Source organism: Protomyctophum parallelum (assembly GCF_964188405.1).
Source record: "Protomyctophum parallelum genome assembly, chromosome: 20".
Lineage (NCBI taxonomy): Eukaryota > Metazoa > Chordata > Actinopteri > Myctophiformes > Myctophidae > Protomyctophum > Protomyctophum parallelum.
Window position 1 is genome coordinate 25,079,665 of NC_139718.1, and position 22,451 is coordinate 25,102,115.

Genomic DNA, 22,451 nt, shown 5'->3' on the forward strand with positions numbered 1-22,451 from the left:
TTTCCTCTCTCTTTCTACCCCTTCCTTTCCCCCCACCCCTCCCCATCTAATCCCGTCTGTCTGTATTTGCAATGTCAGGGTTGTTTTCAGGTTCTGGTGTCAAACAGTAGGCACCTGTCTGACCCAAGTACCTCCATGTTGGTGGGAAATGGCCCAGTTTCTTCATGACCTTTCTTTGTCTCTCTGTGTATGTTCATTCAGCGTGCATGTCTGTGTATTTACTGTAGCTGTATTATTGCTGTTTTATGCAGCCATCATGCAAAGTTTGCAATGTGTCAATTATTAAACCGGTGGTGTCGAAAATAAACAAAGTGGAATACACCGTCACACACACTGGAACATTCTGATCACACCAGAAGTGCAGATGAGGTCTTGAACCTCAATGTGAGGCTCCTGGTTAAATAAAGGTTCTACACATGCATATGCGCACGCAGGCGCACGCAGGCGCACGCAGGCGCACACACGCACCCCAAGACAGAATAAAAGACCACATTCCACCTCCATCCACTCTTCATATGTAAAACCTCTTAAACCTTTTCAATGTGGCATGATGGCATCCAACTTTGGTAAATGCATTCCAGAAGTCAGTCAAAATAGTGCCGGGTGATATGGCTTAAAAAGTGATATTGTGATTAATGTGATATTTACAGACCGTATATTGATGTTCCATATTCTAACTGATCATCTATTCATCAACGTTACCTTTTTATATATTATTTAAAAAAATATTTATTGAGCACCGTAAGAGCGTCATCATAAAGTACATTGGAATTGAAAACGAAAATGTGTTTAAGTCTTTTAGTGTACATTGTACAACAATAATCACTTTGTACAATTCGTCCGGTGCTTTTTCCTTTTCTGTTTTCTTTCCCCTTCCATACCGCTTTCATACTTTGAAACGATATAGTCAAGACAGTGAGCCCTGGGGCGATTCACACAGGCTTCAGACTTTTCAAAACAAGTTAAGTATTATTATTATTCTGACTCTCCCAATTATAAAACTCACCTTGACTGCTCTCATGAGAGCATTGGGTGGGATTTAAAGACGTAGATAGTTGTGCGTTAGGATTGTTCATGCATGGTGCTGTTCCTAAATACCTAATGAAATACTTCAACTGTGTGAGTGATTTTCACAGAGCTATTTCTCTTGGCACAGTGTTGTTCCTTAGCAGTCTAGCTACCACACTTATTGTTTTCTATGTAGCAGGTTGCCAGGAAACCTTAAGGCGATCAGTTGTTTGGCTCAGAGGTCAACTGTAGTAGGATGCGTTGTCTGTTGTTTGGCTCAGAGGTCAACTGTAGTAGGATGCGTTGGCTGTTGTTTGGCTCAGAGGTCAACTGTAGTAGGATGCGTTGTCTATTGTTTGGCTCAGAGGTCAACTGTAGTAGGATGCGTTGTCTGTTGTTTGGCTCAGAGGTCAACTGTAGTAGGATGCGTTGTCTGTTGTTTGGCTCAGAGGTCAACTGTAGTAGGATGCGTTGTCTGTTGTTTGGCTCAGAGGTCAACTGTAGTAGGATGCGTTGGCTATTGTTTGGCTCAGAGGTCAACTGTAGTAGGATGCGTTGCCTATTGTTTGGCTCAGAGGTCAACTGTAGTAGGATGCGTTGCCTGTTTGGCTCAGAGGTCAACTGTAGTAGGATGCGTTGTCTGTTGTTTGGCTCAGAGGTCAACTGTAGTAGGATGCGTTGTCTGTTGTTGGCTCAGAGGTCAACTGTAGTAGGATGCGTTGTCTGTTGTTTGGCTCAGAGGTCAACTGTAGTAGGATGCGTTGCCTGTTGTTTGGCTCAGAGGTCAACTGTAGTAGGATGCGTTGTCTGTTGTTTGGCTCAGAGGTCAACTGTAGTAGGATGCGTTGCCTGTTGTATTGTTTTAGTATTGATGTATCTAGTGATGTACAGAACCAGACATTGTTGTACACAGTATTGAGGTCTACTGATGTTGTACAGTGTACACTGTACAGTGTACACGTACAGAACCAGACTAAGGGCTCTATTTTCGTCCATGCTAAACCCCTTATCCCTAAACTACTTTTCTTTTTTTACTATTTTGAAAAAAAAAAATTAATAGTTAAAATAGCCAATCTACGTGTTGATGTAGATTGGCTATTTTAACTACCGGTATTCAAAAAGGCCATAACCTTGCCATATCCCAACTTTGTAGTTTAGTTATTAATGTGAGGTGCTGTTTGGCTTTCTTTGCGGATCTGTATGTTTTTAAGATGAAATTGACAAAATAATCCAATCAATTAATCAACCAACCAATCAATCAATCCGTCCATTACAAGTGTATACATTTCCAGCTAGCTGGATGGTAGCCAGCCAGCAACTTTGGCTGTGTCGCGACTTGTGCCTTGTTGGCGCAAAATCAATGGCAAATTGTGTAATTATCACACAGATATTTGATGTAAGACTCTTTACATCAATAGGATGACCAGTAAGCTCATAAAGAAAAGTAGCCGCCTAGAACTATTTTAATGTACTGTTACATCCAGACAGCGCTTGTGGAACACCCTGTCAGTTGGTTTAGTGGTCTGGACTCTGGGCACCAGCTAGGAGCTACAGTGATGTCTTTTCCAGCCATGGACTGGGCTGACTCAAAGAGAGGAAGAGACTAAGAGAGAAGGAGAAAAATGGGAGTGAGAGAGCAAGAGAGAAATACAATGAAGCCTTGTGTTGTAAAGACAGGGCAGCACAATGGGGACGATGATGACGATTCCTTCATTCTGTCATCTATGCCTCTCTCTGCCTCTATCCCCATATCCATGGTGTGTGAGGAATAGATAATAGTCAGCTTTTTCGAGTGGGCACAGAAAGAGACCTCTCGTTCTCATTGGTCTTTCTCTCCCTCCTCCCATCTCCTCTCTTTGTGCCATCTGTGCCATGAAGAGCCTGGCACCACACACACTGTAAATGCCAAGCTAATCCCATGATATCTGTATTTATCTGTGTATATGTGTGTGCATGTACAGTACGTAATATCTTTATGAGCGTACAAAGCGTACAATCAATCAATCATCAGCTGTTTTTGTATGCCATTACAAATTAGTTCCTCATCTCAACATGACTGATTTAATGAAACGACTGTCAAATGATATCCCAGCTCAGCTGTCTGGATAAGTAAATCACCTTTCAAATATGTCTTGTAAGTGGAAAAAGGACTGGAGTATTAAGTTGCGGTAATTTAATTCAGATGCTTAATTCACCCACCATCACCGACATCTTATTTACGGCTTATTCTAGCGTAATATGTTGATTGTGATTGAGAAGGATGATATTTAATGTTAAAAATGTGTCGCGACGACTCGTGAGATTGTATTGAAAGTGAAACTTGTGAAAATCTCTAAATAGTGTCCCTTGAATGAGCAAGAAGTTGGCACAGTTGCAGCAGGTAAACTGTTGGTGGTGAAAAGAGCTTAAATGTGGAGGAAGACTTCACATGATGGGGAGTGTCTTAGAATATGTCAGTCAAGCATCTTCTGAATCCACTCCGTCTCCAACCATACTCTCCTACATTTTAGGCATTTGGCTTAAGGCTGCCAGGATCTATTAATCTATTTATCGTGCATTGCCAAGGTTTTCCGCTTGCAACCCTTATTTTGAAGAGCTAAATATCCATAACCGGTGTTACGATGACATAATGCTGTGTGTGGTGTCTTGACCGGTTGTTGTTCTCTCGCTCGGTGCAGAAAAAACCTGGCTGTTTTCACCAGAAACTACATTCATTGCGCCGATTTGGAGATACAGGCCATTGAAAGCAGCACATGGAGTGCAAGTGGATGCGCGCGCATCTTCAAAATGGCTGCGGCCACTGTCACACTTACACTGTCATGCTAACGAGCGGCAGCTAACGATTCGATCGGATCAAAACATCCTAGAAAAATCGTAGAAAACGTATAGGCTACGGTTCTGGTGGGCTGCCAGACGGAACAATGGCATGGCATGACAAAAGTAATCCTACGCTTACTACGGTTCTGGCGGGCTCCGTGTTAAGACTCCCACACCCTTGCAGTCTAAAGCCATTCAGCACACTGCATGAGATCCCCAACAGCAAGTTCTAAGTGCTTTTGGGAGCCCATATTACTAAGTGTGGTGATAGCTTTTATGGCTCTGAGACCCACTTTGTGAGGATAAATGCTCCTTAATTTCTCTTGCTCTCCTATTTGTCCTCTCGCCACTTCTTTCCCCCAAACACCGTGGCCCTGACCCCCTCAGTAGTCTCCATTTCTTCCTCCTGCAGTTGAGTGTATTGATTGGGACCAGTTGACATTTGAGTGGAGGCTTGATGTTCTTCAGAGAGCCCTACTCTGCTGCCGTTTATTTTTAACAGCAAGTCCCTGCCTGTTGTAACAATCACCAAGACAACAGGACAGGAAGCAGGAAGTACAGCAGTGTTCCATAGGAACGGAGGCGAGAGATAACTCCCTTCAAACTACTCCTCTCATCATGTCCTCCTCACCCTCTCGCTCTTTCTTCCTCTTTCGATCTCACTGCACTCCCCGCATCTATTTGCAGGCACAGAGATACCAAATCTAGGTGGTCCGACATGCAAGTATGCATGTGTGCGAGTCCTTCTTCATTCCATGTCATGTCATTCTGGAGTTGACCTCTGCTGTGGAGGTCAGGCCTGCAGTGGGTGATGGGTATTCTTAGAGCAGGGAACTGTCTTGTCTTAAATACTCTGGTATTTTGTGTTCACATCCATGACAAACACACATTTGGACTGTCACCAGCTGAACAACTAATTCTCAATCCAGTGAGTCCACTAACCAGTGGTGTTGGACAGTAGTGCATTCAAGTGGTAAATATTTTCAATCAAATTTTCACCATCCTTTAAAAAATCTTATGACTATTTCTAAGATTGCCATCAATGATGCCAAAATGTTGACTATTATTGCAGATACAGTATTGGCAGTATTGTGTTTGTTACTTACAAAATAGAACCTTTAAATGTATATTATACTCTATTATAATAACTACAGGATGGACCCAGTCATATAAACTCGAATGTCAGTGACTGACTGAGTCACTCATGAAGTAGCCTCGGAAACCCAGACGTTTTTGTTTCCAGGGAGAAAAAAAAGTCTGGGTCCGAGTCCACTTCAATTCGGCATAGAGTAGCGCAAACGTCGATCACTCTCTGCTGATTTCTGATCGTCTGCACCTTTGTTAAATTGCCGCACACGCACACCCGTACACACCGTCTATGGTACACACACACACTCCTCTCTCTCTGTCGCTCTAATTAATTAGTCTCATGTCCAGCAGCTGCGCACAGTTTCTCCCGGCGGATCATGCCGGGAGCTGCCTATGCCATAGGTAGGTGTAGGTAGGTGAGTTCCAGGCTACTCATGAAGTTACACCACTGTTTGGCCTAATGACAAACTAGACAATCGCAGCGCAATTGTCAAGACAATTGTCCCTCCAGACTAGGGGATGGCAGTTGCAACTTGCAAGAACCTCTTTTCAGGTGATTGGTTTAGATACTGTATTGTTTTTGTGAGGTTAGGGATAGGTGTATAACCACGCCCCCCTGGGTGAAGTACCAAATAAAGAGAGTAACCAATCACAAAGCAGTCGTTCCTCCAGGCTTTGCCATGTAGTATTGCTGCTGGGGGACCATGTAGCTTTCAAAACCGCTTTCAAAATAAATATTTATTCTTTGCAAATGCAATGGAAAACTACAAATGGCAATGTAGTAACTTGCTTCATTTGAGTATTATAAATTTTTTGCTACCTGTTAGAAATGTTCTTGAATGTTCTCTGAAACTGAGGCATTCTGTGGATGGACCAAACTTAAGTCTTCTTAAATGCTGTTGTATACATAGAATGTTACCTGTTTGTAACATTCCTTCTTGCAAGGGATGTACAATTTTAATCTTAGGCAAATTGTTGAGAATGTACAGTAGACTGTGTAAAAATGAGAAAAAGGCTGCACACACATAGCCACGATGCTGTATATTTATAGACAAGAATCCAATGTTGGATTTTTCTCGTTTTTACTTATTTACTGCCTTAGGCCAGCACCTCACCAACACTGGTGTGCGCCCTTTCCTGTTTTGTCTAAATGTACAGTAGACTGACATCATTCTTTGCCATTCTTGGAGAATGGCAAAGAATGGAAGGGAAAAGCCTAGTCACAACCTAACTGGGTAGGGCATGCATTTCCAACTTGCATCATTCTAAGTAGGCCAGTGCCCAAAGGGCACCACTCTAGTGTATATCAATGTGAGGAAGAAATTAATGACATGCATATTGCATAATATATAACATAATGCAGCTTTTTTCACGCTTTCTGCAGAACTCCCTTTCCCCTCATTCCATTCTCTATCTCTCTGTCTCTATATCTCTGTCTTTCTCACTCACTTCGTCTGCCCAGGTTTCTGTATCTCTCTCGGTTGGGAACCAGTAAAAAAAAAGATGCCTGCTGGGACTTGTTTTTATATTCTGAATGTCTGTCTAGTCTACATTGAAATTAACATACCTTTGGTTATAACACCCAAAGTTACTTACAAAGTGTGTGTGTGTGTGTGTGTGTGTGTGTGTGTGTGTGTGTGTGTGTGTGTGTGTGTGTGTGTGTGTGTGTGTGTGTGTGTGTGTGTGTGTGTGTGTGTGTGTGTGTGTGTGTGTGTGTGTGTGTGTGTGTGTGTGTGTGTGTGTGTGTGTGTGTGTGTGTGTGTGTGTGTGTGTGTGTGTGTGTGTAAATCCTGCCCTGACTTGCCTTGTAGTGTCGGCCCGATAAGCGGTTGGAAATGAGCACAGAGTCAGGAGGTAAAATGCAGCCACACCGTGGTTTATTCCCAAAAGAGGGTTTACAGCATGGGAAATGGCAGAACACAGGCAGCAAACAAATAGGGCATGTTGGTGTGCTTCCTGGCAGCCTTTTATAGTCAGCTGAACCAATCAGTGCAGACTCTTACCATTTTACCTGGTTAAACATGCAACACTTTTCTGAACCCCACATAACCCACATCACATGAACCTATAAATCTATATCACTACACAAGTAAGTACATATACATATCAATGATGCCCACTATTGCAAGATAAACCACATATCACATTATCATTAGCAGCTCCAATGCATAACTCTAACACCCCCATGGCCATTTCACTGTGGTCCAGTCCAGACCAATATATGGTGTTCTGGTAGCCTGGGACTCTTTTGCCCGAACACACTGGAACAGACAGAACAGAAGCAGTCAGTATTCAAGTACCCATAACACAGTCTCATCTTACATAATTGTATTTTCATGTTCATAATACTTTCAATACACCAGTTCACTCATGACTTTTCCTTTGTGTGCCAATACACATATTGAAATGTGCCAAATATCAGTAACGGAGGACCACTTCGTTACATGCCTCAGAGACAGAACTGTCTAGAATAATTTTAAACCACAGCCTCTTTGTGTGTCCCACCTTTGCCTTTGATTCCTCACAACAGGAAACTTTGAATACATTATTTTGCCCTGTTTCTTTCAGTCTCTCGTGGGAGTGATAGCTAGCAAAATAGACTAGCAGAAAGCAGCAGAGGTGGACGACTCCGGTTCAATAAGAAATAGACTAGCAGAAAGCAGCAGAGGTGGACGACTCCGGTTCAATAAGAAATAGACTAGCAGAAAGCAGCAGAGGTGGACGACTCCGGTTCAATAAGAAATAGACTAGCAGAAAGCAGCAGAGGTGGACGACTCCGGTTCAATAAGAAATGTTGCGATGGGAAAACCTCCCAGCTCTTGTCGTCTCTACTTCTCTTTTCTTCTTCCCTTTTCACCCCTAGTGTACACCTGTCTTGTCACTCTTTCTTCCTTTTCCCTGTGAGTCCCACTGCTGCCTACAGTAGTCCCTGTGAGTCCCACTGCTGCCTACAGTAGTCCCTGTGAGTCCCACTGCTGCCTACAGTAGTCCCTGTGAGTCCCACTCCTGCCTACAGTAGTCCCTGTGAGTCCCACTCCTGCCTACAGTAGTCCCTCCCTGTGAGTCCCAATCCTGCCTACAGTAGTCCCTGTGAGTCCCACTCCTGCCTACAGTAGTCCCTGTGAGTCCCACTCCTGCCTACAGTAGTCCCTGTGAGTCCCACTCCTGCCTACAGTAGTCCCTCCCTGTGAGTCCCAATCCTGCCTACAGTAGTCCCTGTGAGTCCCACTCCTGCCTACAGTAGTCCCTGTGAGTCCCACTCCTGCCTACAGTAGTCCCTCCCTGTGAGTCCCAATCCTGCCTACAGTAGTCCCTGTGAGTCCCACTCCTGCCTACAGTAGTCCCTGTGAGTCCCAATCCTGCCTACAGTAGTCCCTGTGAGTCCCAATCCTGCCTACAGTAGTCCCTGTGAGTCCCAATCCTGCCTACAGTAGTCCCTGTGAGTCCCAATCCTGCCTACAGTAGTCCCTCCCTGTGAGTCCCACTGCTGCCTACAGTAGTCCCTGTGAGTCCCAATCCTGCCTACAGTAGTCCCTGTGAGTCCCACTGCTGCCTACAGTAGTCCCTCCCCAACCATTCTCTTCTTGCACTCCCACACACACCCTTCCGTCTCTCCATGTGGTGCAGACTCAGAGTAGGGTTACAGTATTAGCATGTCAAACCGGTTAGGGTTCTTCTGCCCTATGGACCAGTGTATTTACAGTACAGTACAGTACGGGCTATATTACTAGTATGGGCTATTTATGGAGGATGGGCTGATTCTTTCTTTTTCTTTTGGCCAGGAACATGGTGTATTATAATAGATTATAATAATTTTCATGATTTATAGTTGCAATGCATTACATTGTAATTATAGGTCACTATAAGTGGTGATTGTGTGCTTTAAATGAAGTGGCAAAAAACAACATTAAATCTAGGCAAGAACAACACAAAAAGGAGCCTACACCTCTGGGAATGTCATCTCATGTCCTCTTCTAGTGACATATCACAATATAATAGTCCTGTTCTTTCACTTATCACCTTACAGCAGCCAAAGTCATGTCATCTCATGTCCTCTTCTAGTGACATATCACAATATAATAGTCCTGAATGACGAATGGTTCTTTCACTTATCACCTTACAGCAGCCAAAGGAATGTCATCTCATGTCCTCTTCTAGTGACATATCACAATATAATAGTCCTGTTCTTTCACTTATCACCTTACAGCAGCCAAAGTCATGTCATCTCATGTCCTCTTCTAGTGACATATCACAATATAATAGTCCTGAATGATGAATGGTTCTTTCACTTATCACCTTACAGCAGCCAAAGTAATGTCATCTCATGTCCTCTTCTAGTGACATATCACAATATAATAGTCCTGAATGATGAATGGTTCTTTCACTTATCACCTTACAGCAGCCAAAGTCATGTCAGTGAAGTGAAGCTTTGTGAAACGATTTGAACAAAATGGTTATTAAGATTTACAGTCTTAACTTGTGATAAGGTTGACCAGGATGCAACAGGGGCCAGAATTCTGTTCTTTGCACTGCAGTGATGTATTAATCACCCATTGATTTCGACACTACTATGTAAATGTAAATTGTGAAATGATGAAGAATAAATTCATTGTAGGCTACTGATTCGGGCTGCAACTAACGATAATTTTCATAATCGGACGATTATTTACACTATTCATTGAAATGTCACTCATTTAGCTGATTTGATTTTAGGTTCTTTTAGACATGTTCTGACTAACAAAAGACATTAAAGATGAATAATTCATTCAATTATACATTCAAAATACATTACATTATTATATTTTGCTCAGATGCTGATAAGGCTGTTTGCTTCCTGTCCTGTAGATCAGTGCTTCCCAAACAGTGGGTCGGGACCCATTTTTGGGTCATGAAGGACCCATTTGTGTGTCTGTTGGAGAGGGCCTTTACATGTTTGTGTTTTGTGTTTGAACATATAGATCTTGAGAGACTGCCCTTGATCTGCACATTAAGATCTGATAAAGTCATATTTTAATTATTGACCAGTATCCTCCTACATTAAGCCTGCTCAAGTCAAAGGTGGATCTGGGTATGTCATGACTCAGAGTCGTTATCAACGTATTGTCGCATCACAGGTTTACATGTGTAAAATAGTGGGTGAAAGTTGTTTTTGTGCAAGCTCCATCATTTTAGTTATTTCTATAAGAGGTAGGGGGGGCAAGGGGGAAGATAATAATAAATAAATAAAAATTATCTACATGCACATGGCACTGCACAGCAGATATCTATCCGGTGCAGTAACTACAAAGACGTAACGTACCTGAGGTAAGACATAAAGGTAGCAGCAGATATATACAGTTGTACATATGATATGGACGTTAGTTAAGGTGCGAGAGAAAAACGAAATAACAGTGCATTATACATGACAGGCGGTGATCATGACGACAAGTCATGGTAGCCTATATTGTGGCAGTGTGGTCATTGTGGTGTGTGTGTGTGTGTGGCAGGTGGTCACTCAGTCCGTTGCTCTCCCAAGGTTGGCACAGTGGTTGACACTGGGTGAAAAAAATGGGTTGCAAAAATGGTGGGATCAAAAATAATAAAATAAAATAAGTAATTGGCTCCAATTAGTACAATTAGATGCAATCTGATTTTGTATGCATAGCTGCATAGTGCGTGCGTAATGATCTCCAAAATAATGCATCATCAGTGTATTAGTTATGAGTTTATTATAATTTATAACACATTTTCTTCAGAATAGCAAGCAATAAGGGTACTGCAGAAGTATACAGCTTTTCCGTTCAAGTGGTGACGTTTTGCAGGATAGAACCATGTATTCCATGTACATAATGTTGTGGTTTCTGTGCACACTATGGTGACCTCCCACTGCTCCCAGTGATCCTAGTAATGGACAGCTGCTGTGAGGTCTCTTCTCTTTAGGCATCTTCAAATGCGTGTGCATTGTTGTTGTTTTGTGGTAGGACAACTCGGCGTTACACAGCTTGCATTTCACCTTGTTTGAGAGAGAGAAAGAGAACTTGTGGAGCAGAGGACTTGAAATGTGTTTTCAAATGTGTATTTTGCGTTGATAATAACAATAAATGTGTTTTCTTTTTTTACTGGCCAGGATTTCCGGAAGGCAAATTATATTTCCCAGCTTTTGCAATAAATAACCCCCGGCAATTACCGGCCTAATGTGATCACACCAACGCTTCACTGAACTGTGATATAATCACAATTCACCAGGGCCTGAGTTATTGATTAATCAACAACATTCAGCAATGGTGGCTGCCTGTGGCATAGAAGTTATCAGTGCTTCTCAGACTGTACTCTTTCTCTACTCCCACCTTAAAATCGAAGGGCTTGTCACTCATGCTTCTTTGGCTTCATTGAGAATGTTATTAGCTAGCTCACGGTAAATGTATAAAATGGTTCTCAGATTGCCTGATATTGTGAGGCTATTTAAAATAATAATAAAAATGGAAGCGTTTTGGGCACAAAGGTTTCCAAAGACGGTGACGATATATAACCTGAAATGCATTGTTTTTAACTAACTTCAGTGTAATTGAAGAGTGTAGCTGCTGTGCGCAGGTGTATTAGAAAATATATAAACATCGGTTCAGACAGATACAAAAAAATCACACCCGTGTGAACTGAGTGGTGCAACTCCCCCCCACTACCACCTCTCTCTCTCTCTCATTAGCAGGCAACAGTGCAGCACTATCCCTCTCTCTGTTTCTGGCACAACAGCGCCCCTACTGGTACTCATAGTCATATACTGGTGCTCATTAACGTCACACGGTCACATAGGTGAACACGGACATTGCTGTTCCTTGGAGTGGTTGCACCACTCAAAAAGTACTTGACTGCATAAGCCCTATAAATTAGTTTCACTGACTGCTGTCCACAGTGGTACGTACTTAAGACTTCTCCTTTTTACCCCTCTCCTCATAATCATGTAGGCAAAAATGGCCCATTTAAATCTCACAACACGTTGCGTTGTGACTCGTTGTATTCTAGTAGATTAGATTGGCTATTTTTGCAGAATGCTTGCCAATAGTCACAGAATGTTCACCTCTTTGTTATGATATGCCAGGATTAGAATAGGGACACTAGGGTCCATGTACTTAATCGGGACATTCCTACAGTCTCAGCAAACCAATGGTCAGTCAGTACAGTATGTCACCTCTGACCTCGCTCTTCCTGCCGGTTGAGGTCAGGAGAGCCTCCTTTTCTATTCCTGACTACACCCTTATGGATTCAGGTGGTTCCATTTGTAAGCAGTCTTGAAGTTAAATACGTTTTAGATTGTGTACTGTCCTCTGTGGGAATGAAGTACATTCACATGACGGCTTCAATCATGCTCTCACTTCTGTAAATATTTTGGGAAACATGGAACAGAATGCCAAAAGGATTTTTCCTCTGTAGGGCTGCAACTATTGCAATTATGAATAGTTTTTCTATTACACAAAATCGCACAGCGGTGTCATGCAAAAATAACGAAAATGGCAGATCTATAAGCTCATAACATTTCATCTATAATTGTATGCCCAAAATAGGGATTGATTATTAATCGATTAAATGTTTTACACATTTTGGGAAACATGGAGCTGAATGCCCAAATTACTTTTGTCCACTCGTCTCCTCCAGGTGTGCCCTGCTCTGGGGGTTGAGTGCTAGGCATGCTGGGAAAAGCTCCGCCAACCACCAGCAATCAAAACCTGGTGAACTCTGACCTTTCTGACATCCCGGAGGACGTCCCAGACTCGCGTATCAAAATGGCCGATGGCGATGTCGTGGAAAGCTTGGATACCAGAGAGCTGGACACGGAGGAGGGAGAAGAGACTGACTTTGATGGAAATTACATAGGTGTGTATGTTTACTTGTACTATACTGTAATTATGCTGATGTACAAGCTCACACCGCATCACACTGAACACATGGTGAGCTTGTAGATCAGCTATTTTCAGTGTATAACCCAAAAAAGTGGGTGAAAATGGCATATAAAATTGGCTTCCTTCCTCACATGTATAGTAATACAATGTAGTGTATATGTCTGTGTGTTTGTGCACAGGTGTTCTTTATTTTTTGTACGGTATAAACTTTATACCGTACAGAAAATATATATATACTATACATACTATATATATACTATATATACTATATAAATATATTTATACTATAAAGGATCAAAGAGTAGTAGTGCACATCCAACCTCTTGAAGACAGGTGTTGGCCCTGAAGTGAACTGAGATCAAAGTATAGAGAATAGAGCTGAAGTAGCTCCCTTTGGCACTTTTTCATTTAACAGTTACAAAAACTGATGTTTCGAGCCCATGCTCTTCTTCAGTATAAACACATTTTTTCTTTACATGTTCGTAATTTAACTTAATATACATGTACCTTATTGCTTTTATTGATGTCCACTGGCCTACGCACCTGTGCATACGCCTATCTCTAGGTGTGCGAAAGTTTTCTCCTACAACTTACTATACATGACTTATATACTGTATGTTACAGTGAATCCGAGCAAACCAGTAAACGTGAGAAAAACGGAACGGGGGGGCGCCCGTTTTTCCGGCGCGGGAGGCCTTGGCTGGGTCCCTTTTGAGGCCGTGCCTCCCCACAGCCGCCGGGACTAAATGCGCCATCGGGGGTTGGGGTGGCCATCGCCGGCCGTCGTCCCATCGTGTTCCCGTTCGCCGCCTCTTTTTTGTTTTATTTCAACGGGGGCCACCCACGGGCTTTCCCCGGCCTCGTCCCTTCCTGTTCCACACGGTACTCATGCAGTCAAGTACTTGACTGCCCTATGTACTGTATATATAAATTAGTTTCACTGACTGCTGTCCCCCAGTGGTATACTCTCATCATAATCATGTAGGCAAAAATGGCCAATCTAAAATCTCACAACACCGGGGCCGCCCATGTGTTTTCCCCGGCCTCGTCCCTTCCTGTTCCGCACGGAACGGAACTCAGTTTTGTTTCTAGAAGTTTTTGAAAATGGTCCGATAAGTAATAATGTCAAATTGATATTTTATTGAACATGATGTACTGTATGTGTGACTTGCCCTCATGCAGTGGCATTAACGTCCCCATCTCTTTCTCTCTCCCTCCCTCCTCTAGGGGACTGTCGTATCCAGTTCACAGCTGTATATAACACGTTGGGTTTTAAGGAGTCTGGTTCCAAGGTGTACCTCCCCACTGTTCCCATTACAGCCAGGATCTTGGATGTGGAGAGGTTCACTGCAGCACAGGACCGCTTCATGCACCTTGGCCATAAAAGGAGTGTCAACAAGGTACTGTCTAATGGCCTACGTAGGCCAATTCACAATGTAGGCATTTAGCAGACGCTCTCAATCCAAAGCATAAAACACAAGTTAATACATCAAATGCATAGAAATAGTCAACTAGGAAGTAAACTAAGAACCTAATATCCAGTAGAATAGCTGTAGAATGAAACTACAAGTAAACACTAGAATGCTATGTCTACATAATATGCTATCCATTCCAAATTAAATTTGCATGCACCTGTAAATTCATCGAGACTAGGGCAAGTGCTATGGCAGTGCTATGGGCTAAGGTGGAGTCTAATGATGTGAGTTTTCAGACACGGCGAAAGATTGGCAGTGAGTTTGCAGTTCTAATTGCAATGGAGAGTTCATTCCATAGTTTGAGAGCCAGAAGGGAAATTCTGGGATGGGTGGAGTGTTGTCCCGGATGTTTAGGTTCTACTCTAGCATAATATCCTGTATCTTATATTCACATTCACATTATTCTGAGATTCCTTGTATAGAGGGTATGCGTGTGACATCATCAGCAAACCCGGAAGTTATGCGGGAAGTCCCGGAACGCCTACCGAGTGGCAAAAAACTACTTTCTGGCCTCGACAGCCCATCCATCCAAATAGAAAAGTCCAATATGATTGCATTAAACGATGATAACCAATGTTAAACTCACTTTGCCACTCGAATTGCCATTCACTCCTTGTTTCTTTAGACTCCATGTCATCCTTATGTATTCTAAAGGGAGGAGAGACATGCACAACCTACCTGAAATTGGGCAGGTGTTAAGCGAAAAAATCACACCTGTGTGAACTGAGCGGTGCAGGCTGCTCAACAATATTGCTGGCTGGCTGCAGTTATCGTTTCAGTGCTCAGTGTGAATTTTAGTTATGATCCTTATTTGATCTTACACTCCTCCACCTCCTCACCCCCCCAACGTGTGTGTGTGTGTGTGTGTGTGTGTGTGTGTGTGTGTGTGTGTGTGTGTGTGTGTGTGTGTGTGTGTGTGTGTGTGTGTGTGTGTGTGTGTGTGTGTGTGTGTGTGTGTGTGTGTGTGTGTGTGTGTGTGTGTGTGTGTGTGTGTGTGTGCGCAGTCCATGCCTGTGGTGTTTAAGATTGAGATGAAGCATGGCGAGTTCAGCTGGGAGGTGAAGAGGAAGGAAAAACACTTTATGGAACTTCACAGAGAACTTATGAGATACAAGACCTTAATGAGGATACCACTGCCTTCACGCAGGTACACACACACACACACACGTATGAGCGTGCCACACACACACACACACACACACACACACACACGTGAGCGCGCAGCACACACACACACACACACACACACACACACACACACACACACACACACACATACACGTGTAGCAGCATTAAGTACAAGACGCATGCATTCAAAGACTGTCAAATACGATCACTATCATGATATGAGACTAGATTTAGTCTGGAATGTTGTATATCATAATATTATGATATGGCATACGTGCTGTCTTTCCTGGTTTTTGACTGTTCTAGCTTAATTATTTTATTAACTTGGTTATGATATAGGCGTTACTGATACTTATTTATCAAAACTCAATATTTTGTGAAAGCACCTATTTAGTCAAAAATATTATATTTGATTATTTTCCATATCCATTGTTAGTCACAGATGTGCATATACAAAGTCAAACCCACTCATGCAAAACTGCATGCATGCTAAATTCATTCATTCATTCACACACACGAATGCAGGTGTATGTGTTTGTTTTACATAGAAGATTAGAAACGGAGATAGCAATGTAGCAGTGACAAAAGCCACACAATGCAAATAAATACTCAACTTTCACATTCATTTGTTTTCACATAAGCAACATTGCTCAGTGAAATCCTATGTTAAAAGGGGTGTAAGTGATAAATATCATTGCTCTAGATAGAGAATTTAATATATATACTCACAGAGTTACAAATGGTTAAATTTTTTACACTGAAGATTTCACTGTCACTGTATTTTCTCTCCCTCTCTCTCTCAGTCACACCGTGAGGAGGAAGAGCGTGAGGAAGAGTGAGGTGAGAGCGATGCCAATGTTGCCACGGAGCGGAGGAGACCAGCTGGCACGAGACGAGCACGCCTCCAGCCGGAGGGTAGGTGTCCACTGAGCACTAAATGCAATAAATTGGCTGTATGAGACAGCTCGCCACAGCGTGTCAAGGTATTTCTGCTACCAAGGTGATGACACGGACCGCATGGAAGTGGTGAATTGTGATGACAAAGGTTTTGAACCAGCAGCCGTATAGATGTGAATGACTTAATTATTTAAATTAGCTGCCAGAGACTAGCAGCGATTACCTCTACTTCTCATCCCCACCAACCCCCGCTCTCCTGGCCTGAGCCACTCTGAGCACCCCCGCATCACCTGACCTGTCCCTGCTCCCACAATACTGGGGATAGATGTTTTTTTATGTAGTTGTCAATCTATCTACAACTGCTAGTTTAAAACTTTAATATTAGCTAATTCCATGCAGCAGTTTCTGTCCATCTCAAGTGGTGTCGAGTGTGCGTGGTTAGACCACGCCCACCGAGTGGATCTAAGCGAGCAGCTGCATCACAGAGAGGCAGACCTCACAGAGAGGCAGGAGATGTGTACACACTCAATGCTCATCTCTGACTCGCAGCTTGTTTATAATGGATGTACACATTTTACGCAATAAATAGGCCATCTACAGTAGTTGCATGTGGTATCCACTATACATCTTGATTAATTCCACACCTACTAGCTGCTATTCTAATTGATTTGTTCAATATTCACAGCTTCCATACAGTCAATGCCTACTTCAGAGCACAGCGCGCTCCAAGAATTGGTTTGTCGCCTGTACTCTTTTTCCTGTCTTGTCGTACCGTTTCAATGGGAAAAGCTCAGGATTCTGGATCTCCATAGAGTTTTCATTGAAACCCATTCTCTGAACGTGGCAGCGCGATGCTACTGTTGTGAATTCAGCGTAAGGTTACTTTGCACTTACTTGTTTGTTGTGACATGTAGCCCTTTGCCAACATGGAACATGTGTGATCTGTGTGAGTCTGTCTATGCGGTATGTGACTCAATGCGGTTAATAGTCTCTATAATGTGTCTTTTTTTCATACTTTTCATACTTTCTTTTTTACAACAGAAACAGCTAGAAGACTATCTGAACAAGCTGTTGAGGATGGCACTGTATCGCAATTATCATCATACTGTGAGTAGAACTAACAGTAGACACTATACTTAGACTACTACTAACTGGTATACCACAAATATCATAATAGTAAACACTGTACTACTACTACTAACCATAAAACCACTAAAACATAATGTATGTAACCTCACCTCACAGCAAAACACACACTGGTCTGTAGTATACTATATTCCAGCACTTCTCTGTTATGATCCAGGAATGTTTTGTCACACCTTGTGTGGGCACCGTGGCTTTGAAGGTTTACCGCTTGACTTTTAGCAGCATATGCTAAGAATGCTAAGAATGTCATTATAGTAGCATGTTGTACTATGGATGGACAGATGCTAGGTTTCATGTTTACCTGGTAGATACTTTGAAGCAGTGTTGTTTTTGGCAGCAACGACGCGTTGTGAGCTTGTAGATCTGCTATTTTCAGCATGCAACCAAGTGTAAAATGAGTCTGACTTATACTAGATCTCTTGTTCACTAGTCCCTTCCTAACATTTTAGTCTAGTTTTTATTTGTTGACGAAATTGTCAATATATTTAGTCTTAGTTTTAGTCATCGTAGCTTCGTTTTAATGTAGTTTCCATTTAGTTTTCGTCAGTGAAAAAAGGTAGTCGACGAACATTTTTCGTCTTAGTTTTAGTCGACGAAAACAACACTGCTTTGAAGCACTAAATTGTTCTCTTTGCACTCTACATGTGACCATTTAACCTGTACTGTCGTTTGTTGACTAGGGTTCATGTTTTCATTTACTCAAACTTTGGCAGTGTGTGCATTAAAGCTTGTTTTGCCACACTATATCAACACTAAATGTTAATATAATATTCAGTGTTTATACACTTTGAAAGAGTCTGAAAGAGTTTAATACTTTTACAACCCATCGGGACGGAAATGAGGGCGTTGGCACAGACCATTAAAACGTTTTGTCATAACACTAATTATGTCCTAATCTTAAACGGTAAAATACATGTGGGATGCTTTGAGGTGAAAAGAGAACTATGGAATGGTGATTGCCTAATATATAGTCATGTTGTCTCATTGTACAGATTTACAGAATGTAAGAATTAGTATTGTCTCCAAATACTGTCCTACAGTAAAATCAGTCAGTGTTGGTCTATATAAATTCGTAACTCTGATATGGCAAGGGTCCCAGTTGGTTATATTTGAACGTGCTCAGATTGTGAAAGTGAAATTGGAAGTCATGAAACCAAACCAAATAAATGAGGTGACAAATATTGGAACTGCAACACTAAAAGATTTAAGCTGATAGATGGATTCTCTCTCCTGATTGGTTGATATTGTTGCACTGCCTTTTCTGTTTTCCAAAGAGCTGGGAGACACCTGACACTGAACAAATTATAGCTATCATAATACAGAGCTTTAACCTTTTATCAATGTCTTAAAAAAATAACAATAATAATGTAATCGTCAGGATCTTACAATAACAATAATAATGTAATCGTCAGGGTCTTATTGTGTACCTGTTGGTATAATAGACACTGTAAGTTGTGTTTTTGAGGGGCTCTAGCCTCTCCTATATTCAGCTATTACACAAACATTGATGTCATATGTGGACGAGAAAATCGGCTATTTTTGTCCTACACAAATTCCCATTGACAATGAGTGGAGAATTTACGCCAGGATATACGATTATAAGAGCGCCCCTCACTTCACATGGGTGTGATTTTTCTATTCTCAGATGGAGTTTATTGACATCAGCCAGATGTCTTTCATCCATGAACTCGGACCTAAAGGACTGTGAGTAGCTCCTTCACGTGCATGCATGTGTGTTGGGAACTGTTGCAGGTCTACCAAGTACAAAGGTACTTTCAATGCCGGATATACTGTGCACAGAGCATAACCCAAACTCTGCACATACTTTGGGTGCTCATATCCCCTGACAGGTATGGACTAGTTGGTACAATATAACTTTCACAGCTGCAGTGGTTGGAGGTGGCCTCCCTGCTTTAAGGGCCGATTCATACTCCTATTTTACCGCTGTTTCGGCGCTGTAGTGCCGAAATGATTTCGGCTCGTCAGAAATTTTCAGTAGCACCGAAGAGCCGACTTTAAGACGGTACCCCCCCCCCTTCCGAACCTCAAGTGACGTCACATTGTAGGCTCTACAGAGCCGAACCGACTTTTATTCTGCTCTAAAATAGGAGTATGAATCGGCCCTAACACTGACACATTTAAACCCTGGTTACTGGATGACAAGTCGTACTGCCCGATCGAAGCACATATAAGTGCCTCTTGGATGAATGGTAGACATTTGGTCTGTCATTTCCTCTTGGATGAATGGTAGACATTTGGTCTGACATTTCCGGGTTCTAATCCCGGGTAGGACATACAAGTGCAGCTTTAAACTTGACCTTAATTAAATAGAAAGCAACATGTGAGAATCTAGTTTGTGCATGTGTGTGAAATTAACGTGTGTGTACGCCTGCATGTATGCTGTATGTGTGCTTGGCAATTCATGCGTTGTGTGTGTTGGTTTGTGCTCTTCCAGAGAGGGGATGGTCCATAAGCGTTCTGGAGGACATCGTATCCCTGGAATGAATTGCTGTGGTCACACTCAGGCCTGCTATCGCTGGTCCAAACGGTCTGTCCATATATCCTCAATCTCTCTGACTCTCTCTTTTCATTAGCTGAGCCATAAAGCTATTGTAAACTAGAGCCTGGACGATATATCTGCCATTATTTGACGTTTTTATGACATTGTGTGTGTGTGTGTGTGTGTGTGTGTGTGTGTGTGTGTGTGTGTGTGTGTGTGTGTGTGTGTGTGTGTGTGTGTGTGTGTGTGTGTGTGTGTGTGTGTGTGTGTGTGTCTCGTTCATTTCGTGGCTCAGCTATGCAAACCTCTTAGTTTCCCTTGTTCACGTCATATTACGTTACAAATATGGTTAAGAATTGATGGGACTATGTATGTGTCCGTGTCTCCTGTAGTTGGTTGGTGGTGAAAGACTCCTTCCTTATGTACATGAAGCCTGACTCCGGGGCCATCTCCTTTGTCATGCTGGTGGACAAGGAGTTCAGCATCAAGATGGATTCCAAGGACACTGAGACCAAACATGGTGTCCGCATCGACAGCCTCTCCAGGTGTGTGTGTGTGTGTTTGGCTTGGTACTTTTGATTTGATTTAGCACTATTAGTAGAAAAACATGACAAATTTGCAAGAAAGAGGCAGGAAACCCCAAAGTGCTTTATGCCATACCTACATAAATGTATAATGGGGGAAAAAAGAGAAAAAAGTAAATAGTAACGGCTGGGAAAAATTGGTTTACCTATCTCGATGCATTGAATGCAATGGTGTCCTCGAAAGTGTATTCAATGTGCTAAATATTCCACCTGTATGGTCCTTTTTAAGGCAGTGGTATTCGATACACCACCAAGATACCCATGCACCTGTCTAGATACTTCCTTAATGTTAACGAAGTCCACACCCACAATACCAGTGATAATTACAAAATACAAACTACCACCATTATATAGACAAAATCTACTATTTTTGAGATTTGGTGTTGACTTTGAGCCCTGGGGTGCCCTGTCAACTAAGTGTCTGTGTTCTGTGTTGACACTCTTGCTGTGATGCATTGGTCATCGGTGCATTTCTTATGTTTGGACAGTTGTGTTTTCTTAATGTTCTGTGGTTCATAGTTTGTTGTCTGACAAAATAAAGAGACAACCACATGTGTCAGTGCAACAACAAGCTAGCTAAATGCATGAGAACAAAATGAGATTGAGTTGTCATAATAGCCTCTCATTTCCTGACATTCCTGTGGTTCAATAATATGTGCTACTGTTTGTGTGGGGGGTCTGCCTCGTATGTATACAGTATGTCTTTGTCTATTATAAAGTGTCTTGTCTCTGCCTCCAAACAGGAGCCTAGTGTTGAAGTGCAGCAGTTACAGACATGCGCGCTGGTGGGGCCAGAGCATTGAGACCTTTGTGAGGAGATATGGAAAGGCTTTCCTGCGAGACCATCGCTTTGGCTCTTTCGCTCAAGAGGAGGAGAACATCCCTGCTAAATGGTAATTCTGAAGAAGCTGGGATTAAAAATGCACTGAGTTAGTTTACGAAGTGCACAATTATTAATAAGCCTCTCTGACTTACTTACTTACTTAATATACAGTTAGTTTACTATCAAAGAATAGTTTACTACCCTGGACCGCTGGCCTATAGTGGTCCGAGAACCTAGGCTCCCATGCAGTCTGACAGCGTGTTGTGGGTTCAAGTCCCCATCCTGACGACCTTTGCTGTATGTCACTCCCCGTCTCTCCCTCCCCATTTCCTGTCTTATCTACTGTATACTATCAATACAGGCAGAAAAAGACAAAAACATCTTAAAACTAAAATAATAGTTTACTACTATTCAGTAGTTTAAATCAACACGTCATTCATTCTAAGTATGGTAACTGCTTGTATAAGAAACCAATGAATATTCATACTAATACTCTCCCTATCTCTCTCTCTCTCTCTCTCTCTATCTGGTTGTATTTGTCTGCTGATGACATGTATTTGTCAGCCTCACGTGGCCAATCCACCAGGGGCTTTTTTTGCACTGGCAGATTCTTCTGGTCCCAGGCTAATACCATGTGGTTTTGTCACAGTTTCAGGCTTGTTGACACAAGACAAATTGTGTGTGTGTGTGTGTGTGTGTGTGTGTGTGTGTGTGTGTGTGTGTGTGTGTGTGTGTGTGTGTGTGTGTGTGTGTGTGTGTGTGTGTGTGTGTGTGTGCAGTGAAGCTAAGACATACTCTGTATGTAGGAACGGTTGTCTATAGAGATTGAAGTCTTACTCTTATGTGTACAGGTATGTCAATGGGAAGACGTACATGGAGGATGTTGCAGATGCTCTAGAAGAAGCAAAAGAAGAGATCTTCATCACTGACTGGTGGTACGTGTGTGTGTGTGTGTGTGTGTGTGTGTGTGTGTGTTTGTTGGTGGGTGCTTCTATATTGAGCCGAATTTATGTTTTGGTGGAAAAATGCTTTCAATCCATCCAATGGTCCCATCGCCATGGTTCATAAATGCGCCGTCTCCGATACCCTTTAATAGCTATTAGGGATGTC

At 42.3% G+C, this 22,451-nt stretch overlaps 1 protein-coding gene across 1 annotated transcript in view; it reads left to right on the forward strand.

Annotated features, from left to right (window-relative positions):
* Positions 1-22,451, forward strand: part of pld1a (phospholipase D1a) — a 45,358-nt gene that overhangs the window by 1,223 nt on the left and 21,684 nt on the right. Inside the window, exons 2-11 of the mRNA XM_083792353.1 lie at positions 12,544-12,762; positions 14,016-14,188; positions 15,268-15,410; positions 16,195-16,306; positions 17,330-17,395; positions 19,080-19,138; positions 19,890-19,982; positions 20,327-20,479; positions 21,262-21,411; positions 22,193-22,276. Coding sequence (XP_083648479.1) covers positions 12,576-12,762; positions 14,016-14,188; positions 15,268-15,410; positions 16,195-16,306; positions 17,330-17,395; positions 19,080-19,138; positions 19,890-19,982; positions 20,327-20,479; positions 21,262-21,411; positions 22,193-22,276 — 1,220 coding nt within the window. The 5' untranslated portion in view covers positions 12,544-12,575. The remainder of the gene's footprint in view (positions 1-12,543; positions 12,763-14,015; positions 14,189-15,267; positions 15,411-16,194; positions 16,307-17,329; positions 17,396-19,079; positions 19,139-19,889; positions 19,983-20,326; positions 20,480-21,261; positions 21,412-22,192; positions 22,277-22,451) is intronic.